This window comes from Denticeps clupeoides, unplaced genomic scaffold, assembly GCF_900700375.1.
Source record: "Denticeps clupeoides unplaced genomic scaffold, fDenClu1.1, whole genome shotgun sequence".
In the NCBI taxonomy this organism is placed as follows: Eukaryota; Metazoa; Chordata; class Actinopteri; order Clupeiformes; family Denticipitidae; genus Denticeps; species Denticeps clupeoides.
This window is the reverse complement of record NW_021629810.1, coordinates 15124-38412: the sequence shown is the minus strand read 5'-3', so window position 1 is coordinate 38412 and position 23289 is coordinate 15124. Positions and strand designations below refer to the sequence as shown.

The 23289-nt window shown below is 43.8% G+C and overlaps 1 protein-coding gene and 1 long non-coding RNA gene across 4 annotated transcripts in view; one reads left to right on the top strand and one right to left on the bottom strand.

Moving 5' to 3' along the window:
• The window catches only part of LOC114774590 (calcipressin-2-like), a 63764-nt gene that overhangs the window by 37557 nt on the left and 2918 nt on the right, over positions 1 to 23289 (bottom strand). The window contains exon 2 of one of the 2 annotated variants that reach the window (XM_028966385.1): positions 22362 to 22579. The exons of the other annotated variant lie outside the window; for it this stretch is intronic. Coding sequence (XP_028822218.1) covers positions 22362 to 22577 — 216 coding nt within the window. The 5' untranslated portion in view covers positions 22578 to 22579. The remainder of the gene's footprint in view (positions 1 to 22361; positions 22580 to 23289) is intronic. 2 annotated transcript variants of the gene reach the window in all.
• On the top strand, positions 6439 to 10289 carry LOC114774591 (uncharacterized). Of its 2 annotated transcripts, none has more exons than XR_003744830.1 (3): positions 6439 to 6528; positions 7163 to 7506; positions 9958 to 10289. It is a non-coding gene; the product is annotated as an uncharacterized LOC114774591 (long non-coding RNA). The 2 variants fall into 2 exon arrangements; XR_003744829.1 differs by having other exon boundaries at positions 9927 to 10289.

Below are 23289 nucleotides of genomic sequence, written 5' to 3'. Positions count from 1 at the left end.
TTCTCATCCATCATCGTCAATGTCCACCAATGAGCTGCGCTACATATAATGATGAATTTCTACTGAGCAAGGATGGCATCCCTTGGTGTGAGCTCCCATCAGGCCATGGGCCAGCAGAGCAGCTGTCAAACACACGAATAAAAAGATTACAATGCGAGTGTGAGGAGATGACATTGGCAGTGTCCCACCTCGCACTCTGTTTGTTTGTTTGGGGCCCTTGCCGGGGACTTTAATCTTGTGGGGGGGGGGGGCTACTTGTACAATTAGAAACAAACCGAGGTTCTTGGGGAGGTCTGATGCTCTAGTTTTGTCGACTGCAGAACAGTTGAAAGGATGAACAATTGCGGCTGATCCATAACACTAAACAACGTATGCCAACAGAACATCTCATGTTCTCCTCACTGATTGTCCAGTCCTTGGTAATGAAGGAATGAAAACCATTCTTCTACAAGATATTCCATCGTTCATTATTGTAATGGGGGTGATGACCCATGCACTAGATCTTAATCACAACAGGAAAAGTTCTGCAACAAATATGTTTTTCCAGTAATTAAAATAGATTTTCCTTTTATTGGCTATGGGAGTCTGCAGGTTTGTTTTATTTAAGATCCACACCCATCTCCCTGTTCCTCTTTCTCTCTGTCATAGCTAACATGAAGTATATAGGCTCCTACAGATTCTGTTTGAACTTTATTATGTTTTATTGTGCACGATTTCTGTGGAAAATGGTCTTACATGTAGCCAATCCAAGGTGTGAAAGAGATGGATGCAGACTCCAAATTGAGTAAAAGAGAAGATGGGGTTGGGCCAAGTGGTAGGGCAAAGGGATGCTACCTTTGGTCCTGCATTGACTGTTCAATGTAAAGGTCACCATTTTCAGTCACATTTAAAGAGATTAGAGACGCAGTGAGTGTACCAAGACAAAAAAAACATAGATGACCAGCAGAAGCCAGGAAAGAACCTGCAATCACAAAGTCCTCTCTGTGGTTTGACCTCCAATCCTCTGCCATCCTCTGTTCCACAAATGAAAGACAAACACAGACCTGGATGAGGAACATGGAATACTTGGTTCCACTGCACAGGGCTTAGTGTAGTGTTGTTGTTGACCCCGAGCTGGAAAATATAGGAAGGGTCGTCCAGAACTCTCATTATCAACCGCCTTTATTAAAACCTAATCCCCCTAACGGCTCAGACATTATTGTTTTTAAATAGCTTTCATTATGTTTCTAGGGATTGTCTCGCTATTGAAGATTATTCTGAGCTCCTTGGTTTAGTCCCTGGGACAGGATCTGATCGTTAGAGAGTACATTAGACTTGTCGTCTGGTTGGACGGAGCTGTGATAATTAACACATGAAAAGATAGCATATTCCCATCTGATCATTCCCAATTCATTGACGTCAAACTGTGGGAATTTTGAAAAATATTATTCCTTTCTGCTGAATCTGAACTGTCTGTTGTTGTGTTCCACACAGTTATCTTAAGGTTGTAGAGGTTCGTAACCTTGTTTTTTGTAAAGTGTAGAACTTGTAACAAAAATTTTTTGTTCCACTTTTTACATTTTGCTAAACATCCTGCAAAGGCCAGATCATCCAATGTAGGTTTACATTAGAGAAAAGTGGTGAGATCCTAACAAAATTAACGTTACAAAATTAACGTTTTCTAATCATGTTCTGTGAAACATTTAGTTATTAGACTCTGATTGCAACACACTGATGGAATTTCAAGGGCCAGAGAGAGAGAGGGAGACAGGCAGATGTGGGGGTAACCATTAAACTGAGGTTACGTGGCCACGGTGCTTAAGAGACCCCGGCAACCGTGACAGATGGAAGTGGAAACAGCAGTCAGCTTTTCCAGCGTTTACTAACGAGAGGCTGAGGAGGACGAGGATGCCAGACGGGCCGTGGTGATGAGGAGTGTGTTTACTCCACACCGAGGGGCTCAGGAAGCGCAGGAACGTTACAGATCATCCACAGGATCTTACAAGCACTTTATCTTACACGCACTCCCGACAGCATAATGCATGACCCTGGCAGCCTTCATCTACAACAAGAACATGAAGCACAGAGATGTGTGTGGTGACAATGAGAGCATGCTTGCATGTGTGTGTGTGTTAATTGTACAATTATTATATTCAAGTAAACATTCTGATTGACAAAACCTTAAGTGTTCATTTGTGATTCAGTCCAGACAGAAACAGTACAATAGACTTTCACATTCATATATTCTGGGGTCTCTACAAACCGATGACAAAGAAAACCAAATGTCACAGGCGGTACTCACCTTATATCTGAAAATGATGGTCAAGACTGTAATAATAATAACAAAGTTGGCGACGGGTATTATGTATCGGTGTCACAATGGCAGTACAGGGCAGAAAAAAGGACACAATCACATGACTCACATAAACAGGATTAGACACAATGAGGTTACATGTATACCCTTAACATCAGGTGCACAGAATCAGGGCATCAGGCACACCAAACAATCGAGCTCTCGCATATTCATGAAAGCCGTCACCAATGAACAGTTAACAGCTGTTCAATACATGAAAGAAAATTAGATGCCTATGTATGTCTCTACAAAGCCATTTAATTCAGTCCTTACTTAAATGCTAACATAACTTTCTTTGCTTCATCTACAGAATAACCATCAATAAGACCACAGGCTATTTAAAGCTATTTAAATGTGTAGCCTGTAAAACCACACAGGCTATAAAAAGATAGCTTTCTGTACCAAGGTTTCATAGATTAGCATGTGTGAGTGCATGTGTGTGTGTACATGTGTGAACTTCAAGGACACAGTGTCTACAATTCATAATTTGTCATCGTGCCCATTCTTAAAACGCAATTAACCTTGGCTGTCTGGGGCTGTATGCCATGAATTCCCCAAATTACAATGGCAAAGGAGATCGAGAGGAAGTGGAAGATTGAAGGTAAATCTCCTCTCTCCCTCCAGTGGAGCTGCATCCGAACACTTGCATACATGGTTGTCAATGTGTTGCATTAGAACTAGGGCTCTGAGATATGGCATACAATTCATATTGCAAAATAAATTTATCTGTAGACTGTCCAACTCATTGTACAATAAACTTTTTACATCAACACATAGCATAACTGTATACCAGATAAAACAATATCTGCCCAATTCTACTGAAAGTGGACTTTCTGTCACACCCATAAATGCCAGGTATTTGTATGATGCGACTGATCACATAATTATTTTTTGATTTTCTGTATTCAGTTGTAAATCTGACATGCAAAACATTACCCATAAATCTATAAAATAGTACACAATTGCAGTGACCGGCAGATTACTGACAGGTTGAATGAAATATTTAAGGATTACTAGTCATTTGAATGATATTTAAGGCCTTAAACATCCAGCCCGGAACTAATGGCTCTTCGCTTCGCACAGGTGACACGATCATTTTTGCAAGGAGCGGATATTAGGCTGGCATAATACCGGTAGGCCGGCATAATCAAATTCTCTCCCATTGGCTAAATTTATATTGCATACTGTTTATACCACGCAGCCCTAATTAGAACCAGGCAAGATGTCTCTCAAATTTCACAGAATGGTCTGTACTTATGAGTACAGACTCCTATCAGAAATTTGTCCTCATTTAGATGAAAAACACACACACACATACACAGAGCCTGCAGACAGCAGCACAGCTGTAACCAGCTGCTCACACCATGTCAGCTGATGCTTCGCTTTGATGGACATCAGCAGCCTCAACACTTGACAGTTTATAGATTTTTCCAGCACACTTACAGCCACTACAGCAACAGCCCACTGGTAAACACCAGTCTCAGCCAGCAAATGACGGATCCCACCATCCTGCTGCTGACCTGGGAAAGCAATGGATGTGGAGGAACACGGACATGGATTATTATTATTATTATATTTCCCTCTGTAAAATCCACCAGGCAGCTCGTGCACAAGGCTGCCACCTAGTGCTCTTAATTGAAACATTTCTTATTTGTTATTCCTGACCATTTTTCCTGCATGGAAACCATCACTAGCTGTGGAGAATTGGGGAAAAAGAGACATCTGTGGTACTACGAATATCTGATCGCTTTTTTGCGAAAATTAGTTGTTGACTTGACTTTGACCTGAGCTGTACGACATGAGTGAGGTGAATTTATCCCTTTGGTCAGATCAGAACCTTCCTATTTTGAAAAATGTATCTAATGTGACAACTTGTGTATTAATCCATTTTCTTTTTTACACTTCAGAATTGGGCAAATATTACAAATAAGTAGGAGCTATGAGGATAATATGGTGCCTTTCTCTCTGTACCTGCTCACCCCAGTGCTGTGAGCTCCCTAGTCTCCTGCTGGCACAGCTGAAGTTCCAAGGTGTGGTGCCGAGCCAGTGCCACCCTGTGGGCACTGGGCAGATTCCTGCTTTGCCAGTCACGCATTTGAATAACCACACAGGCTGTGTGATGGCATCACTCCATCTCACTCATGCATGTCTTAAATAAACTTCCGAGAACCGTGGTAACAACTATGTAACACTTTTATACCTTTAAACCCAATATTGCCCTTGAAGTTAATAGTCCTCTCTCATCAAAATCACCTCATCACCCTTGGTGAGCAGTGGGCAGCCATGACAGGCGCCCTGGGGAGCAGTGTGTGGGTGTGACGTCCCGTGACAGACTATGGGTGTTTTCTGTTGTGTTTGTGTGTGTGTCTCTCTCTTTCTTTCTGTGTAATGTTGCAGGGTGGCTCCTCATCAGCCATGATTGGACTCCTCCCACTTCCTGCCGTGATTGGTGGGCTGTAATCAGGAAGAGGGTTCAAAATGGTGGCTGCTTTGGTGAAGAGAAGAGAGTTGGTGAAAAGAGGAGGAGAGTGTTTGTGGAAGATAGACTGTTGTTGGTAGAGAAGAATGTTGTTGGTGAAGTGAAGGATTAGGACGAGAAGATAGGACTTAGACTGCCCAGACCTGTTTTGTGTTTCTGTTGTTGTTTAAATGTCTTTGTTGTAATAAAAGATTAGTATTAAGTGTTGTTGCGTCGTTTTGGAGTTTATACTCATATGTCCCATTTGTTATGTCCCTGACCCTAGACCGGGGACGTAACAAATTTTGGGGGCTCGTCCGGGATTTCCTATCGCGTAGGTAGGATATTGTGTGGACCTTGGCAACTGTTCTCATCTGGGTAAGTTTGAGTTTTTTTCTGTTTATGTGGGTTTTCTGGTGAACTCTGGATAGGTAGAGCTGTCCAGCTGGGTTCTGCCTTGAGCGGGTCCTTCCAACGGACGCTGTTTGTTATGTTTGTTTGTTGTTTTGGTTTATTGTTTTTGGGGAAAAATCCAGGGGGAGGTACGCGTCGAGCATTTCTGTCTCAGTCAGAGACTGGAAATGTTGCGAGCTTGCGTTTAAAGGTGCCTAAAACTGGTAACTTCCCTGAAGACTAGCTAGATCTTAGGTAGCTGGCTGGTTAGGTAGATTAGGAGCTGGAGTTCCTAGAATCCCACAGGAGCAGACTGACTCTGGTATACATACCAGTGAGCCGTGGTTGGGTCTGTGTAGTTTCTCTTTGTTTTGGTGGGTTCACAAAGTAATTCAAATTATATTTTGTTGTGAGATTAGAATTACAGGTCACTATGGCAACAGGTTTTGAGGGTTTTGTTGAGTTCCCTTCCGATGAGATGTTAGCAGAGTTAACCAAGGAGCAGCTATTGGGTGTAGCTGACTTTTATGGCATACCCATTGCCAGCGCCGATAGAAAGTTGAAAGACTTATTAGTAACAGCGTTAAAAGTCGGTTTGGTGGAAAAGGGTGTACCATGTGTTAAATCTGGTAGTCCACTTTCTGCTGAGGGCTTGGAAGAGTCCGGCGAGAGTTTCTCTAGTGAAATTCGGTTAAAGGAAATGTCACTGCAAGAGAAGCAGATGCAGCTTGAAGCAGCAAAACTGCGGGCTGACCGAGAAGCTCGTGGGCTGCGTGAAAAGGAGCTAGCGCATCAGCTACAACTCAAGCAATTGGAACTGGAAGAACATGATCGCGAACGCCAGTTGCACCTTAGGCAAATGGAGTTGGAAGAACGTGATCGCGAACGCCAGTTTGAGCGTGAACGTCAAGAACGAGACCTAGAATTAAAGCGTCTCGAACTTGAATTAGCTTCCAAGTCTGTCCTGTCTGTCGAGTCGCAAACCCCTGTTTTCGATGTCAGCCGACATATTAGACTGGTGCCTCCATTTTCTGAGGACGAGGTGGAAAAATATTTTAGTCACTTTGAACGAGTAGCAACAACTTTACAGTGGCCTAAAGTTGTTTGGACGCTGCTACTGCAATGTGTTCTTGTGGGCAAGGCTCAGGAAGTTTACTCTTCACTTTCTTTGCAGCAGAGCTCTGACTATGATGTGGTAAAGAGTTCAATTCTGAACGCGTACGAACTTGTCCCGGAAGCGTACCGTCAAAGATTCCGGAAGTCTAGGAAGGGTGAGCAAATTACGTATGTGGAGTTTGCCAGAGAGAAAGAAGCTTTGTTTAACCGGTGGTGTGTTTCCAGTAAGGTCAGTACGTGGGAACAGCTTCGTGAATTAATCCTTTTGGAGGAATTTAAAAACTGCGTCCCGGAAGCTGTTGCCACTCATCTGAACGACCAGAAAGTGTCCACGCTGGCGCAGGCAGCCGTCTGCGCAGATGAATTCGTGCTTACTCATAAAGTTGTGTTTCATTCAGTCTCACGAAAACCAGATCGGGATGTGAGTTTCCGACGGGATCGGAACGTATTTCGATCTTCGCCCGTTTCCTTTAGTGATTGTCGCGCATGTTTTTATTGTCACGAGACCGGCCACCTCATCGCTAAATGCCCAAAACTCTTAAAGAAGCGCGGTTCACCTCCTAAATCCTCACCAAAAGGGGTTGGGTTTGTTCAGTCTGCTGTGAGTGTCCCCACTATTGTTGATCCTGTCTATGAACCTTTTGTGCTTGCTGGTACAGTTTCCGCAGCTGCTGGAAACAGTAGTGCAGTGCCAGTGCGCATTTTACGAGACACCGGTGCTGCGCAGTCTTTTGTTTTAGCGAATGTCTGGCCCTTTTCTGATGACACGTTCTGTGGCTCTTATGTACTGGTGCGGGGTATTGAACTAGGCATCGTTAAAGTGCCACTGCACGTTCTAAACCTGCACTGTGCTTTATTTTCAGGTTCGTGCAAAGTCGCAGTGCGCCCCGAACTGCCTATGCAGGGAATCGATTTTATTCTTGGGAACGATTTGGCTGGAGGGAAAGTTCTTCCCCTTCCGGAGGTCATTGATAACCCTGCGGTACCACCCTCTTCAGTGGTGCCGGGTTATGAGTCAGTTTTCCCTGCTTGTGCAGTCACCCGAGCGCAGGCACGCCGGCAGAGTACGGATGAGCTGTGTGATACGTTTATGGCTGTTTGTGACCCTCTGGTCTCCCGTGCAGCGCCATCAGACGGCGGAGTGGTAGAGGGAGCGCCACGGACGCGCGCTGTTAATGTCCATGATGATGAAACAATGTCGCTGCCTGTAAGTAAAACGCTTATATCCCAGGAGCAGCGAAAAGACTCTACTTTAACGCAGTGTCGTTCGGCTGTTGTTGACAAGGCCAACATAACTGCAAATTCGGTAGCCTTTTTCTGGGATAAAGGGATCTTGATGAGGAAGTGGAATCCTCCAACTGCTGATGACGTAGGTTGGAATTCAGTATATCAAGTGGTGGTTCCTCTTAAATTTCGGTCTCAGGTGCTGTGTTTAGGGCATGACAACGTGATGTCTGGACACTTAGGAGTAACAAAAACATATAACAGGATTTTGCGCCATTTCTTTTGGCCTGGGTTGAAATCCGATGTTGCTCAATATTGTCGATCGTGTCACGTTTGTCAATTGGCTGGTAAACCGAACCAGTCAATTCCACCCGCGCCACTCTGTCCTGTGCCTGTCCTCACCGAACCATTTTCGAAGATAATTTTAGATTGTGTTGGTCCACTTCCTCGTACCAAAACAGGTTTTAAATACTTGCTGACGATAATGTGTAGTGCCACACGTTTCCCGGAAGCAGTTCCGTTACGCTCACTAAAGGCTAAGAATATAGTGAGAGCCTTAGTGACGTTCTTTTCTACTTTTGGACTTCCAAAATTGGTCCAAACGGACCAAGGTTCGAATTTCCTGTCTCGCCTTTTTAAGCAAGTTTTGGAGGAATTACAAATAAAGCATCTGGTATCAAGTGCTTACCATCCTCAGTCGCAAGGAGCATTGGAACGTTTTCACCAAACTCTGAAGTCCATGCTCCGTACTTATTGCTTAGCTTCGGCTAAAGAGTGGGATGAGGGTCTCCCACTATTGTTGTTTGCCATTCGTGAAACTGTTCAGGAGTCTTTGGGATTCAGTCCTGCTAACCTTGTATTCGGTCACACCGTGCGTGGTCCACTCAAGCTTCTTAAAGAAGCCTGGGTAGCTGAACCATTGACAGAGACTAATGTGCTGGATCATGTCAGTTCCTTTCGGGAACGGCTTCATAATGCTTGTGCTACTGCTCGAGCTTCCTTACAACATGCACAAGGGTCTATGAAAGCCCGATATGATCAGAAAGCAGTCTCTCGATCTTTTCAGCCGGGTGACAGAGTTCTGGTTTTATTACCACTAATGGGGTCTGCTCTCCAAGCAAAATTCTCAGGTCCTTATGTGGTTGAGTCCCAGTTAAGTGACACTGATTACGTTGTTCGCACTCCTGACCGTAAACGTAAAATGCGTGTATGTCATGTGAACATGCTCAAGAAATACGTTATGAGAGACAGTGATTCAACACAGGACAATGTAGATCCACCAGGTAAAGGAGCTGCTGTGTTATCCGTGGCTTCTATGCCCCTGCTGGATGCTTATTCTCCCGAGGAGGATGGGTTACATCTAGGAAATGTTCCTGTGTCTTCGCCCAGATTACACAACAGTGTGATCTTACAAAACTTAGATGCTCATCTGTCACATTTGCCTCTTAACGAACGGGAGCAGGTTATGATTTTAATTCGGACATATAAGACATTGTTTGGTGATGTTCCGTCATGTACTACAGTATTAAAGCATGACATTGATGTTGGTGAACATGCCCCAATCAGACAGCACCCGTACAGACTAAATCCCACTAAGCGTACGGTAATGCAGTCTGAGGTTGATTATTTGTTGGAACATGGGTTCTCCGTGCCAAGCTGTAGTCCATGGAGTAGTCCCTGTCTGTTAGTACCTAAGCCTGATGGTACAGTTCGTTTCTGTACTGATTACAGAAAAGTAAATGCAGTAACTAGACCCGATTCCTTTCCATTGCCCCGAATGGAAGATTGTGTTGATAGGGTTGGTTCGGCTCGTATTGTCAGTAAATTAGACTTGCTTCGTGGTTACTGGCAAGTTCCGTTGACTCCCCGAGCTTCTGAAATTTCTGCTTTCGTCACACCGGATAATTTCTTAGAATATACGGTTATGCCTTTTGGGTTACGTAATGCACCAGCGACTTTTCAGCGTCTAATGGCTAAAGTGCTTTGTGGAATTAAAAACTGCGACGCTTATTTAGATGACATTATTGTCTATTCGTCCACTTGGACCGAACATATCCACACTCTGACAGCTGTGTTCAAGCGGCTGCAGGATGCATCGCTGACTTTGAACTTGGCGAAGTGTGAGTTCGGCAAAGCCACTGTGACTTACCTAGGTAAAGAGGTAGGTCAAGGCCAGGTAAAACCTGTGATGGCTAAGATTCAGGCCATTCTTGCCTTCCCAGTTCCCACATCGAAAAGGGAACTGCGCCGATTTTTGGGAATGGCTGGATACTACCGGGCTTTTTGTAAAAACTTTTCGGAGGTAGTGTGTCCGTTGACTGAACTGCTGCGAGGCAGAGTACAGTTTAGTTGGAACGATGAATGCCAGAATGCTTTTATGTCTGTGAAAACCCTTCTTTGCAGTACCCCTGTTCTTGCTGCTCCTGACTTCCAGTGCCCTTTCAAACTGGAGGTGGATGCCAGTGCTGTTGGAGCTGGGGCTGTGCTGTTACAGGAAGATGCGGATGGAGTTGATCATCCCATCTGCTTCTTCTCAAAAAAGTTCTTAAAACATCAGGTGAACTACAGCACCATTGAAAAGGAGGCGCTAGCACTGATTTTAGCATTGCAACATTTCGAAGTATACATTGGGTCTACCGCACAACCTGTTTTAGTTTTTACTGACCACAATCCCCTGGTGTTTTTATCTCGGATGAAAAACACAAATCAGCGTATTATGCGCTGGTCCTTGGTTTTGCACGGGTTCAATTTAGAAATTAAGTATAAACGTGGGACGGACAACGTTTTGGCTGACGCCTTGTCACGGGCCTTTTAGTTTTTTTTTTTTTTTTTTTGGGGTGAATCAACATAGTACGTTGATTTTTGGTGGTGGGGGTGTGACGTCCCGTGACAGACTATGGGTGTTTTCTGTTGTGTTTGTGTGTGTGTCTCTCTCTTTCTTTCTGTGTAATGTTGCAGGGTGGCTCCTCATCAGCCATGATTGGACTCCTCCCACTTCCTGCCGTGATTGGTGGGCTGTAATCAGGAAGAGGGTTCAAAATGGTGGCTGCTTTGGTGAAGAGAAGAGAGTTGGTGAAAAGAGGAGGAGAGTGTTTGTGGAAGATAGACTGTTGTTGGTAGAGAAGAATGTTGTTGGTGAAGTGAAGGATTAGGACGAGAAGATAGGACTTAGACTGCCCAGACCTGTTTTGTGTTTCTGTTGTTGTTTAAATGTCTTTGTTGTAATAAAAGATTAGTATTAAGTGTTGTTGCGTCGTTTTGGAGTTTATACTCATATGTCCCATTTGTTATGTCCCTGACCCTAGACCGGGGACGTAACAGTGGGGACGGCGCTTTGCTCAGTGGCACCTCAGTGGCACCTTGGTGGTTCGGGATTCAAACCGGCAACCTTCTGATTATGGGGCCGCTTTCTTAACTGCTAGGACATATGTCACACCATGACGTGTGTGTGTTGTGTGACACACACACACATATGTAATCTAAGCCACAACACATAGCCCAGTCGTATATCTCATATTTTCTCAGCCTGACAATTACCAAGATCCTTGCTGCATCAACAATACCTGCAACATTTAGAAAGTTCTTCACAGCTCTGTCCCTTGGTGTGAAGCAGCGTTCCCTGCTGGACTGATTTTATTCTAGTGGACCTGTGCTGTATGGGGAGCCATCATTATAACCCGCATTACAGTCTGCGAAAGTGGTAGCTCTAAAAACATAACATCACGTGTGAAATGTTGTGATGATCTACATCTATGATTGTGTGTGTTTGTGTAGTAAGGATTTCAGGACCTTGGAGAGTCCTTAAAGCAGGTACATACTAATGTGTGTTCACAATAACACACAAACAGAGAAGGTTTCACAGAAGGTGACGGAACTCATGATCAACAGGAATGAAGTCACCACGAGGCTTCAACTCACTTCTCTTCTGCAATAGGATTAGATTAAAATTGCATATTTATTGTTACCGTAAGGCTCATTTGGGCATTTGTATTCATCTGATATCACTAAACTAGCATTAGTTTTGTGTTTCCTTGCAATCCTCCCTAACATTTGTGTTTCCTTGTTTCATATTCCCTCCCAACAGTTTTTGTCAGGATCCAGGGATATTCCAGTTTGGGATTTTGATGTGGAGTTTCATGTTCATCCTGTGTTCCCATGATTCTAGATTGTTCTGACCTGTGTATGCATGTTTGAAGCTGCCCTGTGTGTGTCTGTTCTCTGTCTGGCTGTCGTTTGGTATTAAATCCCCTGTCTTGGGACGTTGTGCTTTTACATCCTGTTTTCCTCACCATTTCCTCATGGTTTTGCATTCTCTCACACAATACTGCAATGCAGTTGCATGCCCATGATGGGCAATAACAAGATAGAAATATTTTATAACAAGGGCACAGAAGATTCCACTATTTCAGGTAAAAAAAATCCACCATTTCAGCTCCAGATACAACACAAAACCCTGCAGAACAGGCTCATTACTTTCAAGGCTGACACAACAACTGTGTAAATACAAATACAGTACAGGCCAAAAGTTTGGACACACCTTCTCTTTCGATGTGTTTTCTTTATTTTAATGACCATTTACATTGGTAGATTCTCACTGAAGGCATCAAAACTATGAATGAACACATGTGGAGTTATGTACTTAACAAAAAGTGGAGACCTGGACTCCACAGTCACCAGACCTGAACTCAATCCAGATGGTTTGGGGTGAGCTGGACCGCAGAGTGAAGGCAAAGGGGCCAACAAGTGCTAAACACCTCTGGGAACTCCTTCAAGACTGTTGGAGAACCATTTCAGGTGACGACCTCTTGAAGCTCATCGAGAGAATGCCAAGAGTGTGCAAAGCAGGAATCAGAGCAAAGAAACTAGAATATAAAACATGTTTTCAGTTATTTCACCTTTTTTTGTTAAGTACATAACTCCACATGCGTTCATTCATAGTTTTGATGCCTTCAGTGAGAATCTACCAACGTAAATGGTCAAGAAAATAAAGAAAACACATCGAATGAGAAGGTGTGTCCACATTTTTGGCCTGTTCTGTATGTAAAACATGTAGGCAGATGTATCCAAATTATACTTATAATCCATTCTCGGCCCAACACCAAACGCTCATGGCGCAAAAAGTCAAGCTTGCCTGGTGAAGGTAGCAGATGCGCTGACTCCAGGCAGACCACCATCCGACAGCCGTGAGGCCTGTCCCCAATTCTGCACATCACCCTGGCGACAGCATTTGAGCAGGAGACTGATCCAAGCCCCCTAACTACAACCAACCCAAAACCCCTCCCTCCCCACGGCATTCTAAACACACGCCAGTGCAGGGCACTGTGCCACCCGCGGCCGGCGGAAATAGAGGGAGGGGATTACTATAATAATTCCCCCTCAAACAGGTCACGGTATTATGCTGCGTCACACACTGTTTCAAATGAAGCGCCTTCCACGCTTTGGTAAATAAAGAGCAGATGTAGGATGAATCGAGTTTAATCCATTTCCCATAAGCACAAAAATGATGACGATAATCTGATTGTCATTAGGAATTTTATTTGATGACATTTTGTCGTGGAAAAGTAATGAATTGAATGTTCCAGGTAATTTTCAATTCCTTCATGTTAGATCAAATAATAAATTCAAAGTCAATGAATGAATTAGTTGCTAAAATTCTTGTCTTAATATATTAATAGTTTTGGTTTTATAGAGAGTCTTGTTCACTCTTACTTTCCTTTACGTCCTGCAAACCCCATGTTTTCCATATCTGCTTGTGAAGTTTAATATCTAAGCTTTTCTATGGTTGTCTTAGTCGTAGTTTCCATTTCCTGTTTCATTTTTTGTTTCAGTCAGTTTATTTTTCCATGCAGCCCATTTGATAAAACTGATTGCTTGTGGCAACAAGGGCTTTTTTTTTGTGTTGTTTGTACACTTAAATGCTTATGACACTGACATCAATCCAGAGCACACAGATGTTGTACTGACAGCCCTCTGATGGGCCTCACTTAGTGCCATATGTGACATTAGGAACTGTTCCAGCTTTCAAGAAGTTGAACATGGTGTAACAGATTAGTTTTCATAACCGCAGATATAACATGATTATAATATCGTCATACAGAACAGCTCTAAAAAAAGCAGACCGTGAAGCAGTGAACCAAATTACATAATTACATCCATCATGTTTTTTTTCTCTCTCTCCGACTAAAACTAAAAATAGATCAAAAACACATACCCACAAAAGCCGAGAACTGTGCTGAAAGGACAAGGCCTTTCCCAGAAACTGTGTGTCGAACCAAGGGCAAAGCTCTGTATTTTGTAAGTCGCCACATGACATGGCACCAATAACAGTGACTGATTACACTTCGCTCTCTGGCTGAATGTGCGATCTTTTTTGCATTAACTACAAGCTAAAAACACATGGCAATTACGTGACCCAAATATAGGATTAGAGATCTGACATCGTATTAACTTTTTTTAATCAACAATTTGTATATTGTGAGTATTTTAATGAATGTGTTTCGGTGATTGATTGATCATCATGTGCCCATAGCCATGCATATTTTGAAGGGCTGGCTGTGGGATGTGGGATGATGTGGGATCTGTTCTGGTTTTGTGAGAGAACCAGACTGTGTGTGTCTTTTCCGCCCGCTGTTTTCTGCCTCTACCTGAAGGTCATTCTTGTTAGCAGTCAGCCATGACACCATGTTGGCATGCCATCCAATCAGGCCGCAGGAGAGCGCTTAGGAGCCTTATAAATCTTTCAAAGGCCTGATAATATGAGCACGCTCACACTAACACGCATTAACTTTTGTTTAAACTAAGGTTTAGATCTCCTTCAGATCTCCAAATGTCAGGGCTCAGAGAACATAACCTTTGCACAGATGAAGTAGAGTTATTGTGAAACACTGCAGCACAGCACATGATGACACAACAAAATGCGTCCTCTGCATTTAAGCGGTAGCCTATCTGGTAAGGAAGCAGACCCGTAATCAGAGGGTTGCCGGTTCAAATCCAGAGCCGCCAAGGTTCCACTGACACCGTCCCCACACACTGCTCCCCGGGTGCCTGTAATGGCTGCCCACTGCACACTAAGGGTGATGGTTAAATGCAGAGGACATATTTTTTTGTGCACCGTGTGCTGTGTATCACGGTAAGAAACAAAAAAATCAGTATGCATATATACTGCATTGCAGTAAGAAATACAAATGCAAATAAATACCAGTTAGGTATCCCACTCATCATATCTGGAAATGCAGTCAATACAACCTACCAAATTAAATCAATAAAGGGTAATTGTGAAAGCATGATAATGTTAAGAGCTCCATTAGAAATATCGTTCGGGGCTGTACTCTGCTAAAATATTGCTAAAATTGAGAGAACAATTTTCACACAGAGAACAAAAAAAAAAAAAAGCCTTTTTCACATTGTTGACTGGAAAGTTTAGCCAAACTTACTACATGCGCTGTAGTACTCCTTTCAAGTGTGCGGTAAAACCTCACATTTATGGCTCATGCAAACACAGAATGTGGAAACCGTGTTCATGTTTACAGCCTGCTTGACGGCATAAGTGGGGGTTGAGTCATTTTAACGGGGTGGAGAGGCGTCACTCGGCCCAACTGCCTCCCTGAACTTCCTCAGAAAACTGCATGTATATTTGAAGCGAAATATAAAATTAAGTTGCCTTATCAGCAGATGTGGGGGTCAGCTGCAGGCGTGCGAGTAGGTGGTGACTAATGGGAGCTATTTCCAGCCCTCGCAATCCAGTCAGCCTATCATGACATGCAACACAGAGTTTACATTCACATGAATATTTCAGCACTGCGTCACACCCCGAATGGAAAAAAAAAAAGAGAATTTTTTTTTTTAAATCAGCAATCATGGTTCTTTCTGTAAAAGCGCTCCTCTTCCTTGATTGTTGCATTGTCTGAAAATCCAGCAATGGATATAACCTTGAACTTTTGGAGCTGAATACACTAAATACTCTAAAACCTCCATCCATTAACTTCCTTTACAGCCAAGAACCATCCACGAGCCACCAGGCCATCAGTGTCACAAACCAGGGACAATCTATCACCAGCAATTCACCTAACCTTAACCTGGAGGAAGCAGGATTCAATGGGGCATTTGCTGTCTATTGACTATTTACACAATGTGTACTTGCATAGCGGCTGCCTCATACATTTGGTACTTTTGAATATTTGCAATAGTATTGTGTCCTTGACCTATGTTTGATTTAACATTTTATATTGATCCCATGTCTATTTCTTCATCTTATTACTACACCTGATTTATGGGTAGTTTGCAAAATGGCCTATAAATCCACCTTCTGCCTATATATTCACATTCTTGTTTCTGGACTGGTGCCAGAAGAACTACCTCCAGATCAACACTGGGAAATCTAACGAGGTGGTGGTAGACTTCAGCAGGCACCAACATCTTCCACCGCAACCACTGAACATTCAGGGTCTGGACAGCTTGTGGAGAGATACAGGAAACTTGGTGTTCATTTAAACTACAAGCTGGACTGGACGAGACAAATGCTCTCTATATATATATATAAAAAAACAGGAGGATGTACCTGCTGCAGAGACTCAGGTCTTTTGGAGGGCAGGGGCCGCTCCTGATAACCTTTTAGACTCTGTGGTGGCATATACCATCTTTTATGGTGTGGTCTGCTGGAGCAGAAAGAGGCTTAACAGGCTGATTCGGAGAACCAGCTCTGTTCTAGGATGCCCTCTGGACCCAGTGGAGGCAGTGAGCGACAGGAGAACGGTGGCTAAGCTGTCATCCCTATTGAAAAACATCTCCCGCCCCATGCAGGAGACTCTGATGATGCTGAGCAGCTCCATCAGTGGCAGGTTCCTGCATCCACGATGTGCGAAGGAGAGATTCAGAACGTTTTTCACACACACACACACACGTACATACACATTTATAAAGTTTATTGTTCTATTGATTTACTGCATCCCTCCACCCTCTGCAGCACAATATCTCCCAGTTTTTAAAAATGGTGACCAGAGCGACAGTGTTCTACAGCGAGACTGAGCACTTAATAAAGGTGATAAATATAGGCTGAGGAGTTAATCCGGGAAGTGGCTGGGCTGTGCGGCTTCCTCCGCACTCCTCTGATTATAATAAATCAGAGTCCCACACCTTGTACCTCCCCCTTCTGTTCCTGGACAGGCAGTGACCCTGGTCCGTCCTTCACGTGCTGCCAAGGATCTAGCAGTGTCAGCAAAAGCACATCTGTAAAATGCTCCTGAATGAACAAATAAAAGAGAATCACTTCACAATCACTTCACTTTCAGAATCACTGCTGTGATGGTCGATGACCACATGAGTTGAGTCTTTACATATATCATGCCTCTTTGCACATATTATGTTCTATTATAATACACACAAAAATGAGTCCTCCTAGGATCCACGTGCAAACATGTCACGATATCTAATCAAGAAAACACGTTATGCAAACCGTGAATTGACACAAAGCTAAAGATGAACACTTTTCAAGCTGTCTGCAACATGTGGTGCTGATTCTCTTTAACAGAAAAGGAGACGTTGAGACAATACAGTGAGCTGGCACGGGTCGGGCAGCCCAGTAAAAGATGGGGAAGAGCGCTAATGCCCTTCCGCAAGCCTTGTTCCTGCACCCAATAAACGTCTGTCAGCAGAGCAATGGGTCGACGTCTCACTTAACAGGGTGTCACTGACTGTGGAACACTTCCAAGCTGTCTATTTAAACTTTAGCCAACCTTGCGACATTACTGTGCCACAGCCGAGTGTGTGTGTGTGCACTTGGGTACTTTACCCTTAGGGGAAAACTGTCCATGTGGTACAAAGGCCGTACTACTTGTTCACTGCACGAAACCGATATGCCCATATTAAGAAGAGTGCGCGCTGGAAGAGGTGCATTACATAACCCAAAAGCACATTCTCCACCAGTTCACATCACTCATTGCCGACAAGAAACTTTATATGAAGGAATGAACCATTGAGTGAACCTACCAAAGTTTTTTTTCTGTCTCTCTGACTAAAGTACATAGTATTTCTGTCCTTTTATTTTTAGTTTTTGCATTACTGATCTTCGCCTTACAGGAAACTTTCCACTGGATGTAAGTCCAATGAATAGTTTTCATTCTGGACTTTCTGATGCATAGTGTAAAACACAACTTGCCCATTAACAAGTGCATAATTAAGTGATAATTAACTGATATTGTTCTGGATATGATGTTTTGGAAGAAAATGCTTGCCGATAATAGGCATTGAGGGAGCAAATCTGGCAACATTTTTATTCCCTTGTTTTTCTTTCCTTAGGATTTAAATATAATAGGATTAAACATACTTTTCCCAATTTGATTTTAGAAAGTAGAAAATTAAACAAACTGATTTTTAATACTATTAAAATACAGTTGCTTTTCAAAATTTTAAAGAGAAGCGGGACACGCTACCCTCACTTTTAAAATATGGTAAATTTATTTTTGCTTGCCTGTCAACACAAATCCCTGCTTCATGGCCTATGAATCAGAAACAGAGACTCCGGCAGCATCCTGACATTTCCACATTACTAATCAATACCATCGATTGGCTGCAGGCAGGAAAGACAAATGAGTTGAGGTAGAAAAAACAAGAAGAGGACGCGCGAGACTGAGCTGGGAGACGTTAACGGTGTCAAAGTGTCACTAAAGGTCAACCGAAACTTTGCAGGACAAAAATAAAGACCGTGCCGTCTGAGGACAGAAGAAAAGCTGAGGAAGGAAAAGGACAAGCGCTGCTGCCATAAGCAGAAAGCCGCCTGTGATATTCCTACACCCCCGGCGCGCCTGTGCTTCTCGGGGCTCCGCATTCCCACCCAGCTCCAGACGAGACGTCTGTCTATTATTGGAGGCTCTGTGACACAATGGTGCTATAAATACCCCCCCCGATTCATCACTTAGAGCTATTCATGAAGGTAATCTTATCTTGGTCTATTAAACCCACTTTAGACTGTGCTGAGAGCTGCAAGCGAGTGGAGACTCACGTTCGAGGCGCAAGCAGACACACACAGACACACATATACGTTTCAATGTACACACTTTAGAGTAGTTCACACATACACCTACACAGACAACCAGGGGGCAAATTTAATACAGATTCATCTAGATGAAAGTGATCATGCCGATGAATTGCACTCGGATATGAAAACGGATGCGAACGGAGACTCGTACACACACACACACATCCCATTTATTTAGTAGGCCCCCTGGGAACATGACCATTCTAAAGAAAGCGTCGCTGGAGATTCCCATGAACAGTCATGGTTTCACCAATGCATCGTTTTTTTATGGCATCACTCCTTTAACAACACAAATATCTTCATCGGTTCTCTGATGCCTTATGACTTTTTTTTTAATTCTCCAGACCCTCCAGGGGTTTTTGTCCTGGCAAGCTGGGCGGAATTCAAATAATGAAACATCAGCAAGGGCATGTTTTTGCCTTCTATTTCAAGCTGACGTTATTGCTACAGGTTGTACAGATTTACGACTCTGTTGGGCTCAAGTGCACATGGTAAACGTTTATCCCCGCCCCCTTGAATTTGCAGGAATCGCGTTGGCCAACGTTAGCATATGGTTAAAGCTGAACACGCGGCTGCGTCGTTTCAGTTCCATAATGAGGGCTTTAGCATGTAATCCTCTCCCGTAATTGGTGCCGTTTTACATTCCCGCCGATGCGCCCGCGTGGAGTGGCCAGGTTTCAGGCGAACGCAGGCACCCTCCTCTTCCACCCGCCAAGTAGGAAGCTCTCCATCCAGCCAACACTCCGATTAAGGGCCATCAGGCCGGGGCCAATCAGCGAAGAGGTCGCCTCTTCTCGAGTCGCAGAGCAGGCCCTCACGCAGGAAATCAGCCGTCTGAGGGAACATATGCTCTGCGACTGTTTATAGCCCCCGACTCTCATCTCCTAAAGAGCATCCTCCTGATTGATGGCCGCGATCTCACGCCCTGCACAAGATAAGTGTTTGGGATGGGGGTTTTTTTTTTGTGCTTTCGTGCTGCCAAGCAGGTAATTACTTCCATGACTTTTAATGAACAGGGAGATGCGTGCATTCTCAGACAGTGCTGTAACAGCCTATTAAAAAAAAAAGCTCTGAGGCAACACGAACCTGCCCTTAACCCGGCTGTCTCCCAACAGTGTTTGACTGCATGTGGCTCACTGTGTAAACTAAAATGTGGCGAAAGAATGTAGAAAGAAAGCGAAAAAAACCCTCCTCCAGCCTCTACCAGCTCCTCCTGTGAGGATCATTTTGGTCCCTATGCATGCAGATGCGTCCTTGTATGCAAGTGTCTTACATTGTCCAGAGCTACACGGAGCTTTTACATTTCAGTCTCTGAATGTCGATAAGACAAAGAAGACCATTGTGGACTTCAGAAAATCACATCCTGCCCACAGCCCACTCATCATAGATGGTTCAGTGGTGGAGACTGTAAAAATGTGCACATCACTGAGGAACTAACGTGCACAGTCAACACCACCTCATTGATCAAGAAAGCTCAACAGAGACTACATTTCCTGCCGAGGCTAAAACGGGCGAGCCTCCCCCACCCATCCTCGCCACATTTTACAGTGGAGCCATTGAGTGCATCCTGACCAGCTGCATTACTGTCTGGTACGGCAACTGCAACACTTCTGACTGTAAGAGCCTGCAGAGGATAGTGAAGACAGGTGAGAACATCGTTAGGATGCTTCTCCCTACGCTACATTCGACAAACACAGCATCTCGCAGGACCCTTCACACCCCTCGCCCTTCACTTTTCACACACTTTCCCTCCAGAAGAGGATCTGCCAGGTTGAGGAGCAGCTTTTCCACCCAGGCTGTCCAGCTCCTCAATATGTTGCCCCCAGAATCATCATCATCACCTCAAACACGTCTGTAGCCTTAAACCATCTGCAGATGACTTTTTCTCCCTCCAAAACGGCACATTACAAACTAAACAGCAATACTGCACTCTGCACTTTTAACTGAAGTATTGCACCCTGCACTTTATTCTCTCACTACCTCACACTGTGCTGCTGATTTATTATAGTAATACCATATCTACGGGCATGTCATAACACTACTACTCACTACTCATATCACTAGGGGCAGTGGTGGCCAAGCGTTAAGGAAGTGCCCCCGTAATCAGAAGGTTGCCAGTTCGAATCCCGATCTGTCAAGGTGCCACTGAGGCGCCACTGAGCAAAAGCACCGTCCCCACACACTGCTCCCCGGGCGCCTGTCATGGCTGCCCACTGCTCACTCAGGGTGATGGGTTAAATGCAGAGGACATATTTCACTGTGTGCACCGTGTGCTGTGCTGCTGTGTATCACATGTGACAATCACTACACTTTATACTATCATTAGTATCATAGTATTATGCTACATACTAAATATATCCATGTTTGTGCTTTTTTGTAATAATTTTTCACAAAGACATATGTGAATTCGTGCCACTGTCTCTGTCGGCTCACGGCCGAGTCACAGCGTCTGGTTTAGAGTGCTCAGTGACGCAGGTCCAGCTGAGCGTTAGGGCGGAAGGACCTGGCAGTAGGTCCCCTGGTCATATGACACCCTTCAGAGAACAAGGACAACAAGGGGGCAAAAGCTTTTCAGTACACAGACACACAGACACCCACAGAGGCACACAACTCTTTATCGGTCAAATGGGTTTGGAGGACATACTGTCAAGTATCCTGTTTTATGCTATATTACTTCTGAGGGCATACAATTTCACATATCACATGGTATAATACCATACGGCATCATTTCATATCTTATCATATCTATTATCATAGAATATTTTGTTGGAAGACATGAATATGAGCTATGAATCACATAAAATCTATCCTATAATATATTCAATGACACTCTTTTCAGAAAATATATGATATCTCGAGGTAACATGTGGGATAAAATGTACCTTGCAGAATAGACACTGACTCTGCACTGAGTGTGGCAATATTTTACATATCAATCTCTACTCCAATCCTGGAGACCCACTCTGGTGCACAGGTTCAGGCTTTCAGATAAACCTGATCCAGCTCCTGAAGGGCTTGATGATGATGATGATGATGATGATGATTAGGTCAGTGTATGAAGTGAAGGCCTGAAACCCTGAATGATTGGTTAACCTCAAAACCTTCATCACCTTCTACTTCCTGAAATAAACTGCAATGCATTAGGCCTTAATACAAATGGCCACAAGTACATTTTGGGTGTCACACACATTATTTTAAGGTACCAAATCACACTCGCTCATGCCTTTGAGCAGATGGCTTTTCTTTATAACTGGATGAGTATTTTTATTGCCATTTTATTCCACGTCGGTGGTTAGGAGGATGAAAGATAATCTGGCCCAAGCACTCTAATGTTAAAACTCCCCTGGACCACCAGCTATGGGCGCTCTCCTTCAGTGCAACGACCGGACGAGGCAATGGTGGCTGGATTTCCGCACAGCCAGTGCAACAGTGCACTTCAGACGCCGTGCATCGTACACAGGCACTTCAAGTTCCATCGATTTTCACTTACTGACTGGCTGGCTAATAGCATCCTCTTTAATAGCATTAAAGCTCCAGTAATCAGCATCGCAGACAGATCCTCTTTGGCATTCTACACATTAATAATTACTTGGAATGGAAGGTTTCACTTTTGGAGACTCCCTCTTGCAGAATCACATATCACATTTGATATTATTAAGGCAGTATAGCCTATTTTAGAACAGTTCTTCTATCAAAGCTGCTTTGTTAATGCAGAGGTGAATTGTCCCCGGCTTCATTTTTTCATGATGAATCTGACCAAAAGGCCTAAACAACAACAATAAATCAAAGGAGCCGTCCTGCCCTACCTTGCCCTCCTGGTCCTCAAAGACACTCTGGTCCACATTGCAGGCAAACAGGGAGGTGGGAAGGTCATTGAAGTCAGTGATGTGGTGGAAACCTTCGCCCAGCACGGGCTCCCCCATCGATGTCTGCAGGACCACCAGCTCCTCTCCCCCTAGGAGGTAGACCCGCTGGAAAAACAGCATGCTCTTCATGTTGGCGAATAACTGCTCTCCCTTCATGGCTGCGAGGATACAAGCAGATCACGTACAGACATCATCTCACGGGGCTTAAGGCCATTGTGTGTGTGTGTGTGTGTGTGTGTGAGTGCACGCATGAGGAAGATTTAATTTTAGATTGACATTTTTTTGCTTCACTTTAGCAATCCAGAGCCTTGGAAATGTGTGAAGGCCTCAGGAGGATTACAGGCCTACTTAAACCAGATTCTGATTTGTGAGTGCAGACTAAGGTGACAATATCCGATGAAAATCACAGATTCAAATGTCCAGTCTTCAGTCACCAGGGCCTGTCATTTTGAGGAAAACCAGTCACTGGGAATCTTTCAAACAAAGAGGACAAACCTTATTTTACCATTATTTTCAACACCATATTCCCAGCAGCGAGGCCGCTTTTGCTGGCAGGAATCAATTTATAATACTTAAAGCAGATTATGTGCTTTATATATACACTGGGAGACACATATGTCCATCATCGGAAGAAGTGCAGCTTCATCCTGGGCAAAGAAACCATAATGTGGCATTTCTGATATTTTTTTAATTTCAGTCTCTCACATAAACTGTGGAGTGAGAAGCATTGCTTGTATGTGCCAAGGATCATGACTAAAACTGACTTGCCATTTTGAACCTCTGACCAAACTGATCTGAGTCCATTTAAATCAGTTTAATAAATCACTCAAATGAAGTAAGATAGACAAATGAATCTGAAAGTGAAGTG